Here is a 15,610-nt window from a genome sequence, read left to right as displayed (position 1 = left end):
ATTGTCATGTCACAGTTTACAAAAAACTCTTTAATTACTGTATTAGAACCTCCATACATGAACGCAATGATAAGGACGACAATAATTTTGTGATAGTTGTCTCAGTTTTTTAGCCCGTCCCCGTACCACGGCATGCCTCGTTCCTTGCTCGTACCGCGTGCTTTAGCGATATGAGAAACGACAATAGGGAATATTACGCAAAACTCTGCGTCACTAACTCAATCTCATGGCCTACCATGAAACACGGCAGTTGAAAATTCGGTTTCTGCCTCTCTATCACTCTTGCCTATTCGATCGATAGAGAGGCATATATAACGAAATTTCACGGTAGGCCACCTGTAAACAAACCGCCTTGATGCATCAATGTCATAGTGAAAACTTGTAAAAAACTGTTTAAGGCCTAGTATGTATAAGTTACTTTATGGTTTAGTAGGTGCACTAGTGCTGCACTCTGGCGGCAAAACATTGCAGCAATACTCACTATTGTATGTATTACAAATTGTATGTTTCTAGAAATTTAAAAAAGTGATTCACGATGAATTTTGTGTTCACGTTCACTAAAGAAGTAGCGGTTTCGATATCATTAGACAATTTCAGGGTTCCGTACCCAAAGAGTAAAAACGGGACCCCTCTTACTAAGACTTCGCTGTCCGTCTGTCCGTCTGTCTGTCTGTCCGTCCGTCCGTCCGTCCGTCCGTCCATCCGTCCATCCGTCCGTCCGTCTGTCTGTCACCAGGCTGTATTTCATGAACCGTGATAGCTAGACCAGTTGAAATTTTCAATTTTTTCACAGATGATGTATTTCTGTTGCCGCTATAACAACAAATAGGTACTAAAAACAGAATATAATAAATATTTAAGTGGGGCTCCCATACAACAAACGTAATTTGTTACCTTTTTTTGCGTAATGATACGGAACCCTTCGAGCGCCGCGAGTCCGACTTGCACTAGGCCGGTTATTTTTAAAATTAAAATTTGTACTATTCTGTATTGACCAAGCGAGTGCGAAGTGTGAGCTAAGCGTAACCGTTTCATCCGGCAAAAATATTTTCTTGTCTCCGGCTGTTCTCCTGTACAAGGTATTCTTTTCGAGCGATCATCATCTTGGTGACACTTTATGATATTTAACAAATTTAACACATATCAGTGAAAGAATAAGGATCAAAGTTAAATGGCGTTCTAAAAGTTTTAAACATCTGTCGAAAGATGGCAGTAAATTCACTATGACAATCCGCCTCTATTTCAAATTCGCTTTGTAGAGGAAGTAAGGTTTTGAAAAGTTTACGACAAGAAACAGTCAGTGCCAATATAGAGGGCGCTACTTGGCTGGTTTACGTGAAGCTGGTTCAAATCTGAACTTCGAAAACTTTTTGGTTTTTTTTATTGTGTTTTCTTTATTAGCACTCCGATCACTGCTCCCACACAAAATTTCACGATTCTAGTACTTCAGGAACCAATGTTTTCAGGTTTACGGCAAATTTTAGGTACCCCCATTTCAAGGGGTTGCAGGGCGAAAGTTACAGATTTCTCATCACCATATGTGTTAGCATATAGACCTATCATTACATGCCAAATTTCAGCCTTCTAGGTCTTCAGGAAGTAGTCTGTATTTTCTATGACACGAATTTCATAGGGTTCGGACAGTGAAAATTAAAGATTCTATAAAATTTTAAGTATAATAGGTAGCCTAATAAAACTTGGTGTTTTTGATAAGTTTACTAACGCCATAGTATACTAAAAATTTCAGCCCTCTAGCATCATCCAAGCCGAAACTACGAGGGTTCGAAAATACGACGAAACGTGCCGAGAAAAGATATGCACTGCCTTTTGCCCTTTGTCTCGTCTTGGCGGGGGCACGGCCGTGCCCCCAGATATTATGTTTTATGAATGAATGAAATCAAAAACAAGTACAGGAATAAATAAAACTTTATTTACATTTAAAAAACAAAATACTGTGTATTATATTAAGCTGCAGGAAGCAAATGTAACTATGTCTTTGGTGTGAGATGCACTCTATTCATAGATGATGATCTAATACAACTGTATAGGCAGCTATCCCACCACCGACGAGGAAGGAACCGACTAATGCAATTAACGCTATTATATCTAACTCAAGAATCGTAGTTCTGGCAGACAGTTGCAGATTGCCGGCGTGAACTCTCTTGTTCTATTTCTTCCGACTCTGCCGCGAAATTAATATATACCTACGCACATTAGCACCACTGTCTAACAAAACCGATTTAGGATTGTCAAGTTTGCGCGTCATACGCGTCGTCAGCGTAGGTACGGCAACGCCTTTCGGAGAGCAGTTAGTGATAACCACAAACCGTAATTGATCAAATGCACGTAGTTTGCATGTCTTATATAGGTGCCAGACACCGAACCTCATTTAATCGCGCTTATTTCAAGAGAAGAATTTGCCTAAGGTTTGTTGCCACAATAGAAACGCCTAATTGCGACATAATTTATTGTCCAAAGTTTAACCTAAGCTCAAACAAGTAGTTCCCTGTCACTAAAATAAAATGTTCCCGTGTTCGTGACATCATAACAGGTATGAAAAAATCTACATTACTGGTTTGTGGATAACGATTTTCGCGCTTAGCGCCATTAGCTGCTCCGAGCAGCACGAGAGAAAAATACCCGAAGAAGTGAGTGTAATGAGGGATTCCCAAAAATGTCTACTGGGACGTGACGCGTATGGCAGCTACCTAATAAGTTTATAACCTGCAGAAATCTGTATATATACCGTTTAATTTAAAGCTAAGTTATCAAACGTTATCATGCCAATTATCGGCTTTACCTAGTGTTAAAAAACAGCGTCACGTACCCGACATTTTTCTGGAATTTATGCCCCTAACGATGTGCCGTCCGAAAGGTACCCAAAAATTGCGATCTACCTACATGGAATAATTTCGGCAACTTCTCATATTTTTGTATGGGAATCGAAATTTTCCATTTCCAAAATGAAAGTATTTCACAAGAAATTTTCTTGAAATTTCTGAGAACTTTTCCAAATTTTCGGAAACTCTTCGCAAACACTCTATCTGTAAGTGAATGTCTCTACTCTCGCTAGGTAATCGTCGGTGGGACAGCGGCCTCAGAGGTGGCAGTTATCGTTTCTGGAAGTTGAACATCTTGATAAGCACGAGGCCCATGACGGTGGCGGCCGCGACCCCGATCCCCGCCTTCCACCACGAGGAGTTCTCGCCGGCGAAACTTGCGAAGTGCTTCAAGTGTCTGTTGACATTATAAACGGTTTATTCTGTGTCTGTTCCTAAAATTACCTAAGGTATAGGCAATAAAATTAGCTGAAGCACCTCTTGTATGTAGTTGTGTGCAGTTTACAAAAACGCATTAAATAAAGTACAGGTGGCCAGAATGATTGAACCTTTTTAGCTTATTAAAAAATGCGTATACTTACTTCACTCACACAAACAAGAGAGACTCACGGCTCGGCCACGACATCGAGCGACTTGCGACGGCGGCAGCGATAACCATATTAGGTTGGAGCGAAAGGTCCGATCGCTGTGTCACGCTCCAACCTATGGTTATCGCTGCCGCTGTCGCGAGTCGCTCGATGTCGTGGCCGCGCCGTTAAGATAAGTTTTTTACCTACAGGTAGGTACTTAGCGATGTAAATATATTGGTCATACTCATTGTAAAGTTGATATTAATTTAGGACAAAAGCGCCCGTGGGACAATCGCGCCTTTTATAGACATAATAAATTAATAACTAAAGGTGGGTAACAGAGAAAAGTTGTAGGTATTTACAATAATCTTATAAAATTACATAAATAAACATATTTTTAAACCCAACTGGCAATGGGCAAGAATCTATCTACTGGCAGTAATTGTTATTTAATTCTATGAATTTGATTAAGCTGCAGATCAAGGGGTTACGCTACGCTAAGTAACTATGCAATAAGTATGTCCAAATGTAAATAAAAATATAAATTCTGTTTTAAATATTAATTCAATTTCAATTCAATTTTCAATTATTTATTTAATTCAAGATAACAGAGATCCCATTGTGTTAGTATTACAAACTAAGTATATTAATACTTAAAAGTTATATTAGACTTAATTAATGACCGTATAAATAAAATTACCTGCGTTTGCTGAATAAAATCCAAGCAGCTTGAAATTGACTGACAAAGACAATTAAAATAACAGTGTATGGTTATCTCTCGGTTACAAATTGACTGACGAGGCGAAGGGAAGCAAGAAATTTAATTTATGGAGGTTAAATAGTATGTACATATTGTCTTAATATATTATAATAATTATAAGACTTCCCGCTTTACCTCGCTTCGTCTAGTATATAAAAATACGACAAGGATCCAAAAATCTAGTTGGGTACAGTTTAAATACACACACTACGCCTTATTTACAAGGCCATAAATTTTATCCAAAAATGACACTCGTACGGAAACATGTTAGTGCAAATGCAAACGAGCCAATATAATCAAGTTAAAAAGCCCTTTGTCCAAGTTTAAGAATAAACTGAATAAGTCACTTGAAATTAAAACATGATGGTTATTAAACGCCATAGGCAATGTCCTCATCGACATTGACTTGTTCAGTTTTAGGTATTTGGCAAAGGCGAGATAATAAATTTAAATAAAATGTAGGTATTTTATATTTTACAAACGTCCGGTTTCGTTACAACGTTTTCCTTAATAGGAAAGCGACTGATACAAATATTAAATGTCATTTCGTATATAAGTTTCCGAGAAACTCAAATACGACCCGGGATTTGAATTTGCCCGAGCTTTTGTCCTATTCTATCAGCATTTTAGTACCAACGCATAAATGGGATTAAAATCTTCCAATTGCTTACTAGAGAGGGCGTTTGATTTATGTTTCACTTTCTAAATTTAGTCCCGATTTGTCCTTTCCGCTTTCCTTCCCGCGCATGAGAGGAGGTCTGTGTCCAGCAGTGGGACGTGAATTATTTTTATTTTATTTATTTTTGAGGAATTTGCTCGCAGTGTTATTTGCGCTAAGCTTCGCATTTATCCACATTGAAATGTGAATACTTACGGAAAGGCGGCCATGGTGGCGAGCTTGACGAACACGTCGCGGCGGTTCTCGCGCACGGCGAAGCTCTGCGGCGGCAGCAGCTGGTACTTGCTGCAGAACACCTCGGGCTGCAGGATGTACTCCTGCCGGACGGGGACGTCGCTGCGGGTGCCCACGATCAGCACGGGGATGTGGCTCTCCGCGAAATATTTCTGGAACAAGGGAAATATTTCTGGATTGAAAAAAGATTATCATATTTATATTTTGACGAGGCCGACTCGTGCTCGTTATATCCTAGCAAGATGTGATTATATTTCTAGTTGACCAAGCCAGCGCGAAGCACGAGCAAAACATCTTCTTTTCAGCTTTGGAAGAAATGTTTTTTTTTTACGTCCAGATATTCTTCTCTACAGCCTCTACAGGTCGCATTTTTCAACCGATTCTCGTTGAATTTTGTGAGCAGATTCGATAATTAGGTATATCAATTATTTTTTCACCACACCAGCTCGGAAAAAACTACAAAAACTGATAGCAAAGTTGCATTTTATTCACATGTGAGGCAAAGTAATCAAATGCAACTTTAGAGTTGTTTTTTTATGTTTGCTGGTAGAATTGCCTTTTAAATGATGATTTTGGATTATAAATATTTAATAACATTCATTTAAATTTGATTTGGTTTGAGTTTGTTTGATATTTTACATTTAATATTTGCTTCGGGTTGGTGTGGTGAAAAATTTTGTGTTTCACTCTGGGGCAAATTTTGTTTAACCTTCATGCTTTGAAACCCTCGCAACGCTCAAGATTCCATTTTTCGAACCACTCGCTACGCTCGTGGTTCAATTTTGGAATCTTTCGCTTGCTCGGGTATCAATATTAGCACGAGCGGTTAAACAACAACTTTGCCCCCTTGTAAAACAAATAACTATTAACTCAATCTTTTGAATTCTCAAAATGGTCGATTTGGTGCCGCGAGGCCTACATCTCATATTTAAAGCAACTAGTATGCAGTATAATCACTATGTATATCGGATATCAATGTCTCGAAAGATCGGCTGGCGGATACATCATAAACCAAACAAGCGACGTCGCAATTGACCTCGCTGGGGTTGGGCGAGTCCGACACGCGCGCGATGGGTATCTCTTTAAACGCGAGGTTCTTGTATAATAGTATACAACTCACAATGTATATCCTAGCGATGTACTCGAACGAGCGGCTAGCGGATACATCATAAACCAAACAAGCGACGTCGCAGTTGACCTCGCTGGGGTTGAGCGAGTCCGATACGCGAGCGATGGGTATCTCCTTGAGCACGAGGTTCTTGTACAATAGTATACAACTCACAATGTATATCCTCGCGATGTACTCGAACGAGCGGCTGGCGGATACATCATAAACCAAACAAGCGACGTCGCAGTTGACCTCGCTGGGGTTGAGCGAGTCCGTCACGCGCGCGATGGGTATCTCTTTAAGCGCGAGGTTCTTGTACAATAGTATACAACTCACAATGTATATCCTCGCGATGTACTCGAACGAGCGGCTAGCGGATACATCATAAACCAAACAAGCGACGTCGCAGTTGACCTCGCTGGGGTTGAGCGAGTCCGACACGCGCGCGATGGGTATCTCTTTAAGCGCGAGGTTCTTGTACAATAGTATACAACTCACAATGTATATCCTCGCGATGTACTCGAACGAGCGGCTGGCGGATACATCATAAACCAAACAAGCGACGTCGCAGTTGACCTCGCTGGGGTTGAGCGAGTCCGACACGCGCGCGATGGGTATCTCCTTGAGCACGAGGTTCTTCTCTTGGCCGTACACTTGGACCGTGTTGATGCAGCAGTTGTCGGTGCTGTCGCCACTTCCGCGCTCTTGGGTTGGTTTAATTTTCTGAAATTAAACGTCACAGTTATACCTAAGCGTATACATCTACAGTTGTGGAGAAAATTATGTAACTCAAGTCTTATGAGAGTTATGAGCGAGTATGTAGAAGTTACACTTGGAAAAGTTCTATTATTCTCTCTATGTTCTTTATTTTACAATTTCTAGTAAAAACTAACATCAGACATAATTTATGATACTTCAATGTTCATGCTAAGTTTCATGGTTTTTTTTTTGGTGTCAGCCACACTAATGAAGGGCTGTTTTCGGTGACACTGTGACTCCGGTTGTGCATGAGAATTACCTATACCTAACCCTTCCCTTTCCAATGTGCGAATATGGAATTACATAGGTAAATATATTTAATATATTTATACTGCATGCATTATTGAGGAAAATAATATACCTAATGGTAAAAATAATGAAGATTAGAACAATCTTTCAATGCATTGGTTATAGTCTGTTCGAGAAACGGAAAACGGTGAAAAATAGAGATAATACTCCTAAACATACGTGTGATACCTCATTAGATTCGTAATGATGTCTAGAAAAATGTATTCAAAGCGTGTATTAGCACACAAAAAATTACAAAAGTTATTAACAAAAAAAGGGAGAAAAAAGTAGATTTTTCTTATTTCCCAAATATCTCAAAAAGTATTAATATTTAAGAAACCAAAATTAATATTATAAAAGAGGAGGATATGTCCAATCAAACATTGTATACTTCCAGAACTGTATCTCCATTATGTATACTTTTTATTCAACGCTGAACACAGCCCTCCGCACCTAATTTTCGGGAAACGCACGCGGCGTGAAAAAGCAACGTAAAGCTAGCAGGTACCTTAAATCATATTAATCAGTGGATGCGCGACCATAATCTCACAATAAACTCAAATAAAACCAAATTAATTCAATTTTATCCGTATCAAAGAACGCCATTACAACTAAAACTATCACTTAACGAAACAGACATTGAAGAAGTAGAACATTTCAAACTCTTAGGTATTACACTTGATAACCATATTAATTTTAAAACTCATATACTATGCACTAAAACCAAAATATCCCAGTTTCTGTATGGACTTTTTATGCTTCGCAAAACTACAAACTTAGCAACAGCTCTAACCGCCTACTATGCCTTCGCTAATTCATGGTTACGATATGGGATCTTAACATGGGGTAATAGTACAGATGCACACGACTTATTCGTGATGCAAAAAAAATGTGTTCGTGTATTAATAGGAATCCGAAATTGGGAAAGTTGCAAACCTCATTTTATTAAACTTGGCATACTCACTCTACCATCTATATATATTTATGAATTAGGCATATATGTAAGAAAAAACATTCATTTATTCCGAGAGCTACCAAATAAAAGACTAAAATATAAGCTTGAATTACCCGTCCCAAATTTAGAAATATACCGAAAAAGCCCTCATTATGCAGCAGTCAAATATTACAATCACATCCCGAACTATATAAAGGCAGAAGAAAGAGACACGGCATACGCAAAAAAGTTGAAATCGTTCCTTACAGAAAAAGCGTACTACTCTGTCACAGAATTCCTTAATGATAGTTTTCTTAAGTAAATTAATATCAATAATTTGTATACATTTAATTTTAAGGCTTGTTTGTGTTCCTTAATAATTTGGTTGATACTTAGCTTAAGAAAATGCTTGCAACACCCTTCTGGGGTCCATGAGAAACTTTTATACTTTTGTATTTTTTGTAACAACTGCTTACCATGGTGCAATAAACGATATTATGATTATTATGATTATGATTAAGCGATTACGTAACATTAAATATAATTTTAAAGGTATTAAATATTCATTGAAAAAAAAATATGCCGCATTTAAAACATGTCAACAAATGTAATACTTGCAGAAATGTATCTTAAAGTTATTTTTTCAACAAGTTACGCAATTGTTAATGAACAAAATTTTCTCGAAATTCCTTCCTTATTGAAAACGAAAAAAAAAAGTATAAATAACTATTGTAAAATTTCCTCGCTTTCTAGAGCCCTTCTCATATACATGCTTAATAAGATCACGTTATAAAAGTTCTGAAAAAATTAATAGTTTGGTTATAATATTGTTTTATATTTTACAATTTTACCTTGATTTTTCGTTTTTCGTCAATTTTCTATGTTATTCTAAAACTTATTTTAAGCAAAGTATTAACTTTATTAAAACTTTTATAATGTGATCTTATTAAGTGTGTATATGAGAAGGGCTCTAGAAAGCGACAAAATTTTACAATAGATATTTGTAAATTTTTTTTCGTTTTCAATAAAGAAGGATGTTCGAGAAAATTTTGTTGATTAACAATAACAATTGCATAACTTATTGAAAAAATAACTTTAAGATAAATTTATACAAGTAGTATATTTGCATTAACATGTTTTAAATACACCATATTTTTTTAGGATTTTCAATCAATATTTAATATCTTTAAAATTATATTTAATGTTACGTAATCGTTATTTCACGCCGCGCGCGTTTCTCGAAAATGAGGCGCGGAGGGCTGTGTTCAGCGTTGAATAAAAAGTATAAATAATGGAGATACAGTTCTGCAAGTATGGAATGTTTGATTGGAAATATCCTCCTCTTTTATAATGTTAATTTTGGTTTCTTAAATATTAATACTTTTTGAGATATTAGGGAAATAAAAAATATCTACTTTTTTCCTCCTTTTTTTGTTTATAACTTTTGATATTTTTTACACGCTTCGAATACATTTTTTAGTCATCATTACGATTCTAATGAGGTATCACACGTATTTTTAGGAGTATTATCTCTATTTTTCACCGTTTTCCGTTTCTCGAACAGACTATTATATGTAATCACTATTGTCGGTAGATAATCTTATTTCCATATACTTAGTTATCAATATCAATCTTCGTTAGGTAATCTCTTGATCAGCCATATGAAAAATATCGGATATGTGTGTTTAGCCGTACCATCGGCGCCAGGGGAGAGATAGATCAAACGTAAACTTATAAATAAACCCTGCTCCGAAAAAGCGACCTTTTGTAATTGGAAAATTGTCTTGCTTAGTAGGCAGGGGTCGGCAAACTATGGGTCGCGTCGCGAGCCGCTTACGGCTCTTTGGAGATACGAATCACGTTTCTTAGTCACCCAACAAATTAACATTTGAGTTCTTAGACCATTAAAATCAACTTTTGCGGCTCTTTGAGATGTGTGCCCTCAGGGCCGTCTTAAACTATGCTGGGGCCCTTGGGCACATAAGAATTTGGGGCCCTTTTGGAAAGTAAAGTTAGCGAATTAAACTAACATTTTTCTACTATGATCTTCTATTTATCATGGGTAATCAAATATACTGTTACTGTCTGTCCTTCGGAGCCCCCTGAGGATGGGGGCCCTGGGTACGGGCCCCGTGTGCCCATATGGTAAAGACGGTACTGCGTGCCCTTAGCGGGCGTCCGCTAGCTGGCGCGAGTGACACGCGTCCGCGCCAGTCAGCGTTGCTCATTATATTTTTCGTTAAACCGCTCACCCGCTCCGTGCAACCAACCTCGCTAGGTAGCGAACGCCGTAACACTGGCGATTTTTATTGCGATTGACTCTTCTTCTCAAAAGTTGGGGCCATTAGATAACCTAGTAACCATATAAAATATATGAAATACTGCCATATTCGAACTTCAAGATATTTACAAGAGACGACACGTTCTAGATCCATTCTAGATACGTTATAGTTTAGATATCAACTAGTTCTCTTTTGCAGCGCAATTCGGGCAACCAATGTCACTTTTACGTTAGATAGAGTAAGATATCTATTAGATGTGAATTGGATCTCTAAGTCATATCCTGTGGAAATCGTTCAACAGTATCTCCAGAATCGCGCAAATGTCAAATTTGACAGGTTAGATCTTAAACATATCGTTATCGTATCTTGGTGATGTCTAAAAGATATCTAATAGATGTCTATTTCAAAATCCGAATCGGGCCCACATTCCCAGACAACTAGCTTCCAAGCAAAGGGCTCTTAGTTACCTACAGTTTTGACTTAAAACTTTTTTAGACAATTGTTATACATAATTTTCGAAACACATTGCGATATGTGATAATGACCTTATGTGCGATGCCAAGGAAGCTCCGGCAAATGGCAGTTTTCCCGCACGCCCTCGGGCCGATGACGTGGCACTGGTACACGTTGCGGCTCGACTGTTTCTTGGCAATGTCCACCTTTTTCTCACGGGTTACTGAAACAGGCGTTACGTCAGCTAGATACAACAACTAATAAACAGTTTAAAATAGACCTTACAGTCAGTGTAATAAAATTCAAAATACAATAACAAGCTTGGCTAGTTTGTTCATATTCTCAACTAATTTCCACCATAATTCACATCCGGCGTTGGATGCGAATCCATGTATGACCTTGGGTGTAATTACATCATCATTTGAAAGTAGACTGGATAAAAATTGGACAAGCTAGCATGATCATGTTAATGCCCGGCATTTGTCCTTTCCTAGCAAGTATGTAAGTAATTGTAAGATTTGTACATTTGAGAGGAGGACAAAACCATTAAAACCGTAAATAATGGTATTTAAGAAAAAATATTTGTTATGATCGAAAGTCGCACAACACCGTCAAAAACATGTTCACCTATGTACTTATATGTGTGTTTTTGGAGATAAGATATATACCCAAATATTTTTTTTACATATCTTCGGTCATTCGCAAATAGGTTGTATCCGAACTGTAGGCGTACATGTTATGAAATAAATGAAATTTGCTATAACGGCATGCTTTACTCACTGTGTATTGCAGCTTTTTGTGACTCGTTTTCAAGGAAGTTAAAACCCAGGTAGGCTAAATAGGCACTTGTGTTCTGTAGATCCATAAGCGTCATCAGTGTCCAGCGACACATCCAGCCTTGCAGCGTCAGGTATCCCTAATAATAATAAAAAAAACAATAATATTAAGTACCGAAAGTTGTAGTAGTTATTGTAAGTAAGCTTGTAGGTTTGGAGAATCAGGTCCAAAAGGGTACTTATTGTCGGTTGTCAATAGGGCACTATTTCCATATATCTGTAATGTTTAAAGGGCATACTATAAAGCTATAATAGGGGCCCCTTAATGATATTTTCGATATGAAAAGTGACATTATAGATATATGGAAATAGCTTTATAATAGCGGCCCCTTCATGATATATTCATGTAATGATGTTTCATGTGAAATTGTCATGGAAGCCCATGAAAATTTCATTTAATATCACAAGTTTGAAGTGGTAGAATGGAAGGAATCATAGTAGTCATGTAGTCAACACAGGGTATCCGTGTGATTCAAAGATAAAATTTTTACAAACCTTTTCATTTGTAGGTACAGTGTATCTCAAATTGTGCCAAGGGATTCTAGGGCAGCTTGAGAACACATTTTTCAATTCAGTTGGATTGAGCATGCCATCCTTATCCCTGTCGTATTTTTCAAACAGTTGCGTCAAAAACTGCTGGCCTTTGTATGAGAGCTCTGATGTACAACCAGACGGTATTTTGATGCTGCAAATATATAAAAAAGTCAATAATTATAATGTCTTATGATGCTGGCTAAGTGACAGGATAATAAAGTTATTTGTACAACAAGAGATCAAAGTTTGATATTTCTTCGAGTGCTTATTTTGAGTCCCGTGCAAGCGAAAGATTCTATTAATCTAATTTAGAATCTTGAGCGTAGTAAGGGATTCAAAAGCACACGAGATGTAAATAACTTGGATCTCGTGTAGCACACAAAATTTTTCAACCTAAGCAGTGAGAACATACCTAGAGGGACAGAGATAATAGAACCCAAGTATATCGAACTTGTATTAGACCCCGCATGTTGAAATTACATTTGACTTAAAGGTCTCTTGAATGTCATTTTGTCTCACTCAGTGGGGAAAATCGCATTTTGCTCACTGAGTGAGACAAAATGACTCAGTGAGCAAAATCGCATTTTGCTCACTGTTTTTAAGAAGCAAAGTTGTTCGAGCTGCTGAGGTGAAAAATTATTTGTATTATTTTGTACCAATCAGGTTGAAGTCCATAGTTTGTTATTAAAATTAAAGTTTGCTTTAATGTGACCTAAAGTTCTGTTGAGCAAATCGCCGGCTCAATATTATAAGTTCTATGTTACATTTTCGAGATAGTTGCAATTCAACTTAATGTCACTATGACAATGTTCAAATTTTAGTTCGATAAAAGTGAAATATAGAACCCTGTAATATTAGGCCAGCGAAATGGCAAGTCCATTTATTGCAAATAAAAAAAAAAACAGATGCAATCTGTTATTTGGAAAACATTGAGTCAAATGGATGTCATTGACATAACTTACTTTGCATACAAATAGCTGTGCATCAATTCTAAGGATTCATCATATCCAAACTTGCGGAGAACTGTCCAAGTTGTCTCATTCCTCCCCCGTTGTATGAACAGGCAATGTAAAAATATAAAGCCTTTCATTGTGATACAATCATTCTCTATGCCCCCAGCAATGTTCTGGGCTATTACAGATTTTACTTCATCTAAAACCTGGAAGAAAAAAAACTTCATTAAGTAATTATAAGACAACCTTTCCATTTCATGTACATAGTGCTTAAATAACTAACAAAAAAAAATCCATACATTCTGTTGGATAAAATTGAATCAGCATACTTTTAAGATTTGTTTACTCAACCCTCAATACATTTAAAAAAGCTTTATATTTGTAACAAAAAAATATATTGCAAGGTCAAGCATTATGTATGTATGTTTATTAATTCTACCTTGTAAAATTTACACATTTTAGTATGTTATAAGTGTAACTACTGAATGCATTTTCATGCGGTTTTCACCTATCAATAGAGTGTCAGTGATTCTTGAGGAAGATTTAGGTGTATAATTTGTTAATCCGTGCCAAGCCAGGGCGGGTCGCTAGTTTTTATTTATAACAAAATTGAATGGCATAGGCAATTTTTTTCTCACCTGTAATTGCAGTGGAGTATCAAAGCATTTTCTTTGGAATAATGTAATCTCATAATCATCCATAAGTCCATCGCCATCTAGATCACAGATCTTGAATATTCTTGAAAGGGCCTTTTTACATTTTTCTGTCAGCTAGAAAAATATATATCCATGATTTACACTTTTGGCAATGAAAGTAGTACTTGACTTTATCTATAAAATACTTATATGAATACAACTAAAATTAGAATGCAAGGACACACAGGTTTTTAAATATATAAATTTAGCTTTGGGATTCTAGTATATTTATGTATAACATATGTAAGTTTCTATAAATGTATCTTTCTTTTTAGATAAGATTTCCAGCCTTAACAAGTTGATGGACTCCATCAGTCTTACTTATGCTTATTTTTTAACTCCTTACTTGCTTTTATTATATTATCTTTTCGCGGATTAGCAAAGTAATATTTTGGTTTTAATTAACATGGATTTCCACAATGTAACGCCTGAATCTATTCACTATTTTTTTTTAACTCCCCTTGTAGTAAAGAATATACTAGTTACCTCTTGTTCTTCAATGGAATAAATGGGTGTGATAGGGTGTAGCACCGCTTTTTGTGCATTGTAGAACATTTCCGAGACATTTGTAAGTGTTTTTGCTGAGCATTCTATGCAACGGTCCACTTCTGGATACTCTTCAGCTATGTCCCATATGTGCTAAAAATAAATAAATATATTATTATGATAACAGATATAAATATTATAACACAGTCTTTCCATTTCATGTGAATATACTATATACATTTATATAGTATTAATACTCACATCAATAACAGAATAATCAATCAAATCTATCTTATTCCCAACAAGAATGACTGGCTTCCTGTGGTCGTCTGGGCAGTTTTCCCTTACAAACGGTAACCAGTATGAAGCAATCTTATTCAGCGTTTCTTGTTTTTCAACCGAAAACACTATGCATATAACATGAGCCTTTTCAATTTCTTCACCAATTTGATCTAACGTTTGCTCAGCCACTGAAAAAACAAAATATGCCTTAATTTGACTCAAGTTGTTTGTTGTTGCTAGGAGCATGAATATAAAAATGTCAATAAAACTACTTACTGCAGATATCCACAATGTTGGTTGGCACTTGTTCTGGGGTGACATCAGCAGGGATTGTGATTTCTTCAGCTTTAGGTGGTACATGTTCTGAGAATTCTTCAGTCACTAAAGAAAGAATAAGCGAAGTTTTTCCCACTCCAGGTTCTCCAAGCAAGAGTATGCGAACCGTACGGGGTAAAGACTCGAAAACCATTACGAAACGTTAATTATCAATTTATGAACACATAATTCTTATAAACTTCCAAGGAAATAGTTGCTGATATTATGTAAACAATTTTAATAATTTTTATTCCAACCGGAATCACAATTCTCTGACCTTTCAGAAATTGACTTTAGCCACAGAGTCACAGACAAAAAACCAAAATCCTCACCGAAATCATGGACAAAAATACTGCAACCACAGAAAACGTAACAAAATTCATTTTTGCAATAACATGCTAGATAAAAAAAAAAAATACAGGCTGTCCAACCTAAAAGACGTAACAGACTACCGCACCGCACCGCAGCTTTAATAGTGTAACACACTACCGCACCGCATCGCGACCTTTGTGCGGTGCGATAGTGTGTTAAGGCTATTACATACTTCAAAAACTATTCTAGACATATGTATAAGCGTTGGGAACAAAGGTGACTACATAGATT

At 36.8% G+C, this 15,610-nt stretch overlaps 1 protein-coding gene across 2 annotated transcripts; it reads right to left on the bottom strand.

The window, feature by feature from the left end:
* Window positions 1-1,910: 1,910 nt before the first annotated feature.
* On the bottom strand, window positions 1,911-15,325 carry LOC134792876 (mitochondrial Rho GTPase). Of its 2 annotated transcripts, XM_063764311.1 has the most exons (12): window positions 14,969-15,325; window positions 14,672-14,880; window positions 14,411-14,563; window positions 13,868-13,999; window positions 13,239-13,435; window positions 12,238-12,427; window positions 11,687-11,822; window positions 10,999-11,129; window positions 6,689-6,913; window positions 5,044-5,234; window positions 4,110-4,148; window positions 1,911-3,237 (listed from the first exon to the last, which is right to left on the bottom strand). In XM_063764311.1, the coding sequence occupies exons 1-12, from the start codon at window positions 15,159-15,161 to the stop codon at window positions 3,111-3,113; spliced, it is 1,923 nt and encodes a 640-aa protein (XP_063620381.1). In that variant the 5' UTR covers window positions 15,162-15,325; the 3' UTR covers window positions 1,911-3,110. The 2 variants fall into 2 exon arrangements, with proteins under 2 accessions (XP_063620381.1, XP_063620380.1); XM_063764310.1 differs by lacking the exon at window positions 4,110-4,148.
* Between the last annotated feature and the right edge of the window lie 285 nt (window positions 15,326-15,610).

The sequence above is a fragment of the Cydia splendana genome, chromosome 8 (genome assembly GCF_910591565.1).
Source record: "Cydia splendana chromosome 8, ilCydSple1.2, whole genome shotgun sequence".
Lineage (NCBI taxonomy): Eukaryota > Metazoa > Arthropoda > Insecta > Lepidoptera > Tortricidae > Cydia > Cydia splendana.
This window is presented reverse-complemented; position numbering and strand designations above follow the sequence as displayed.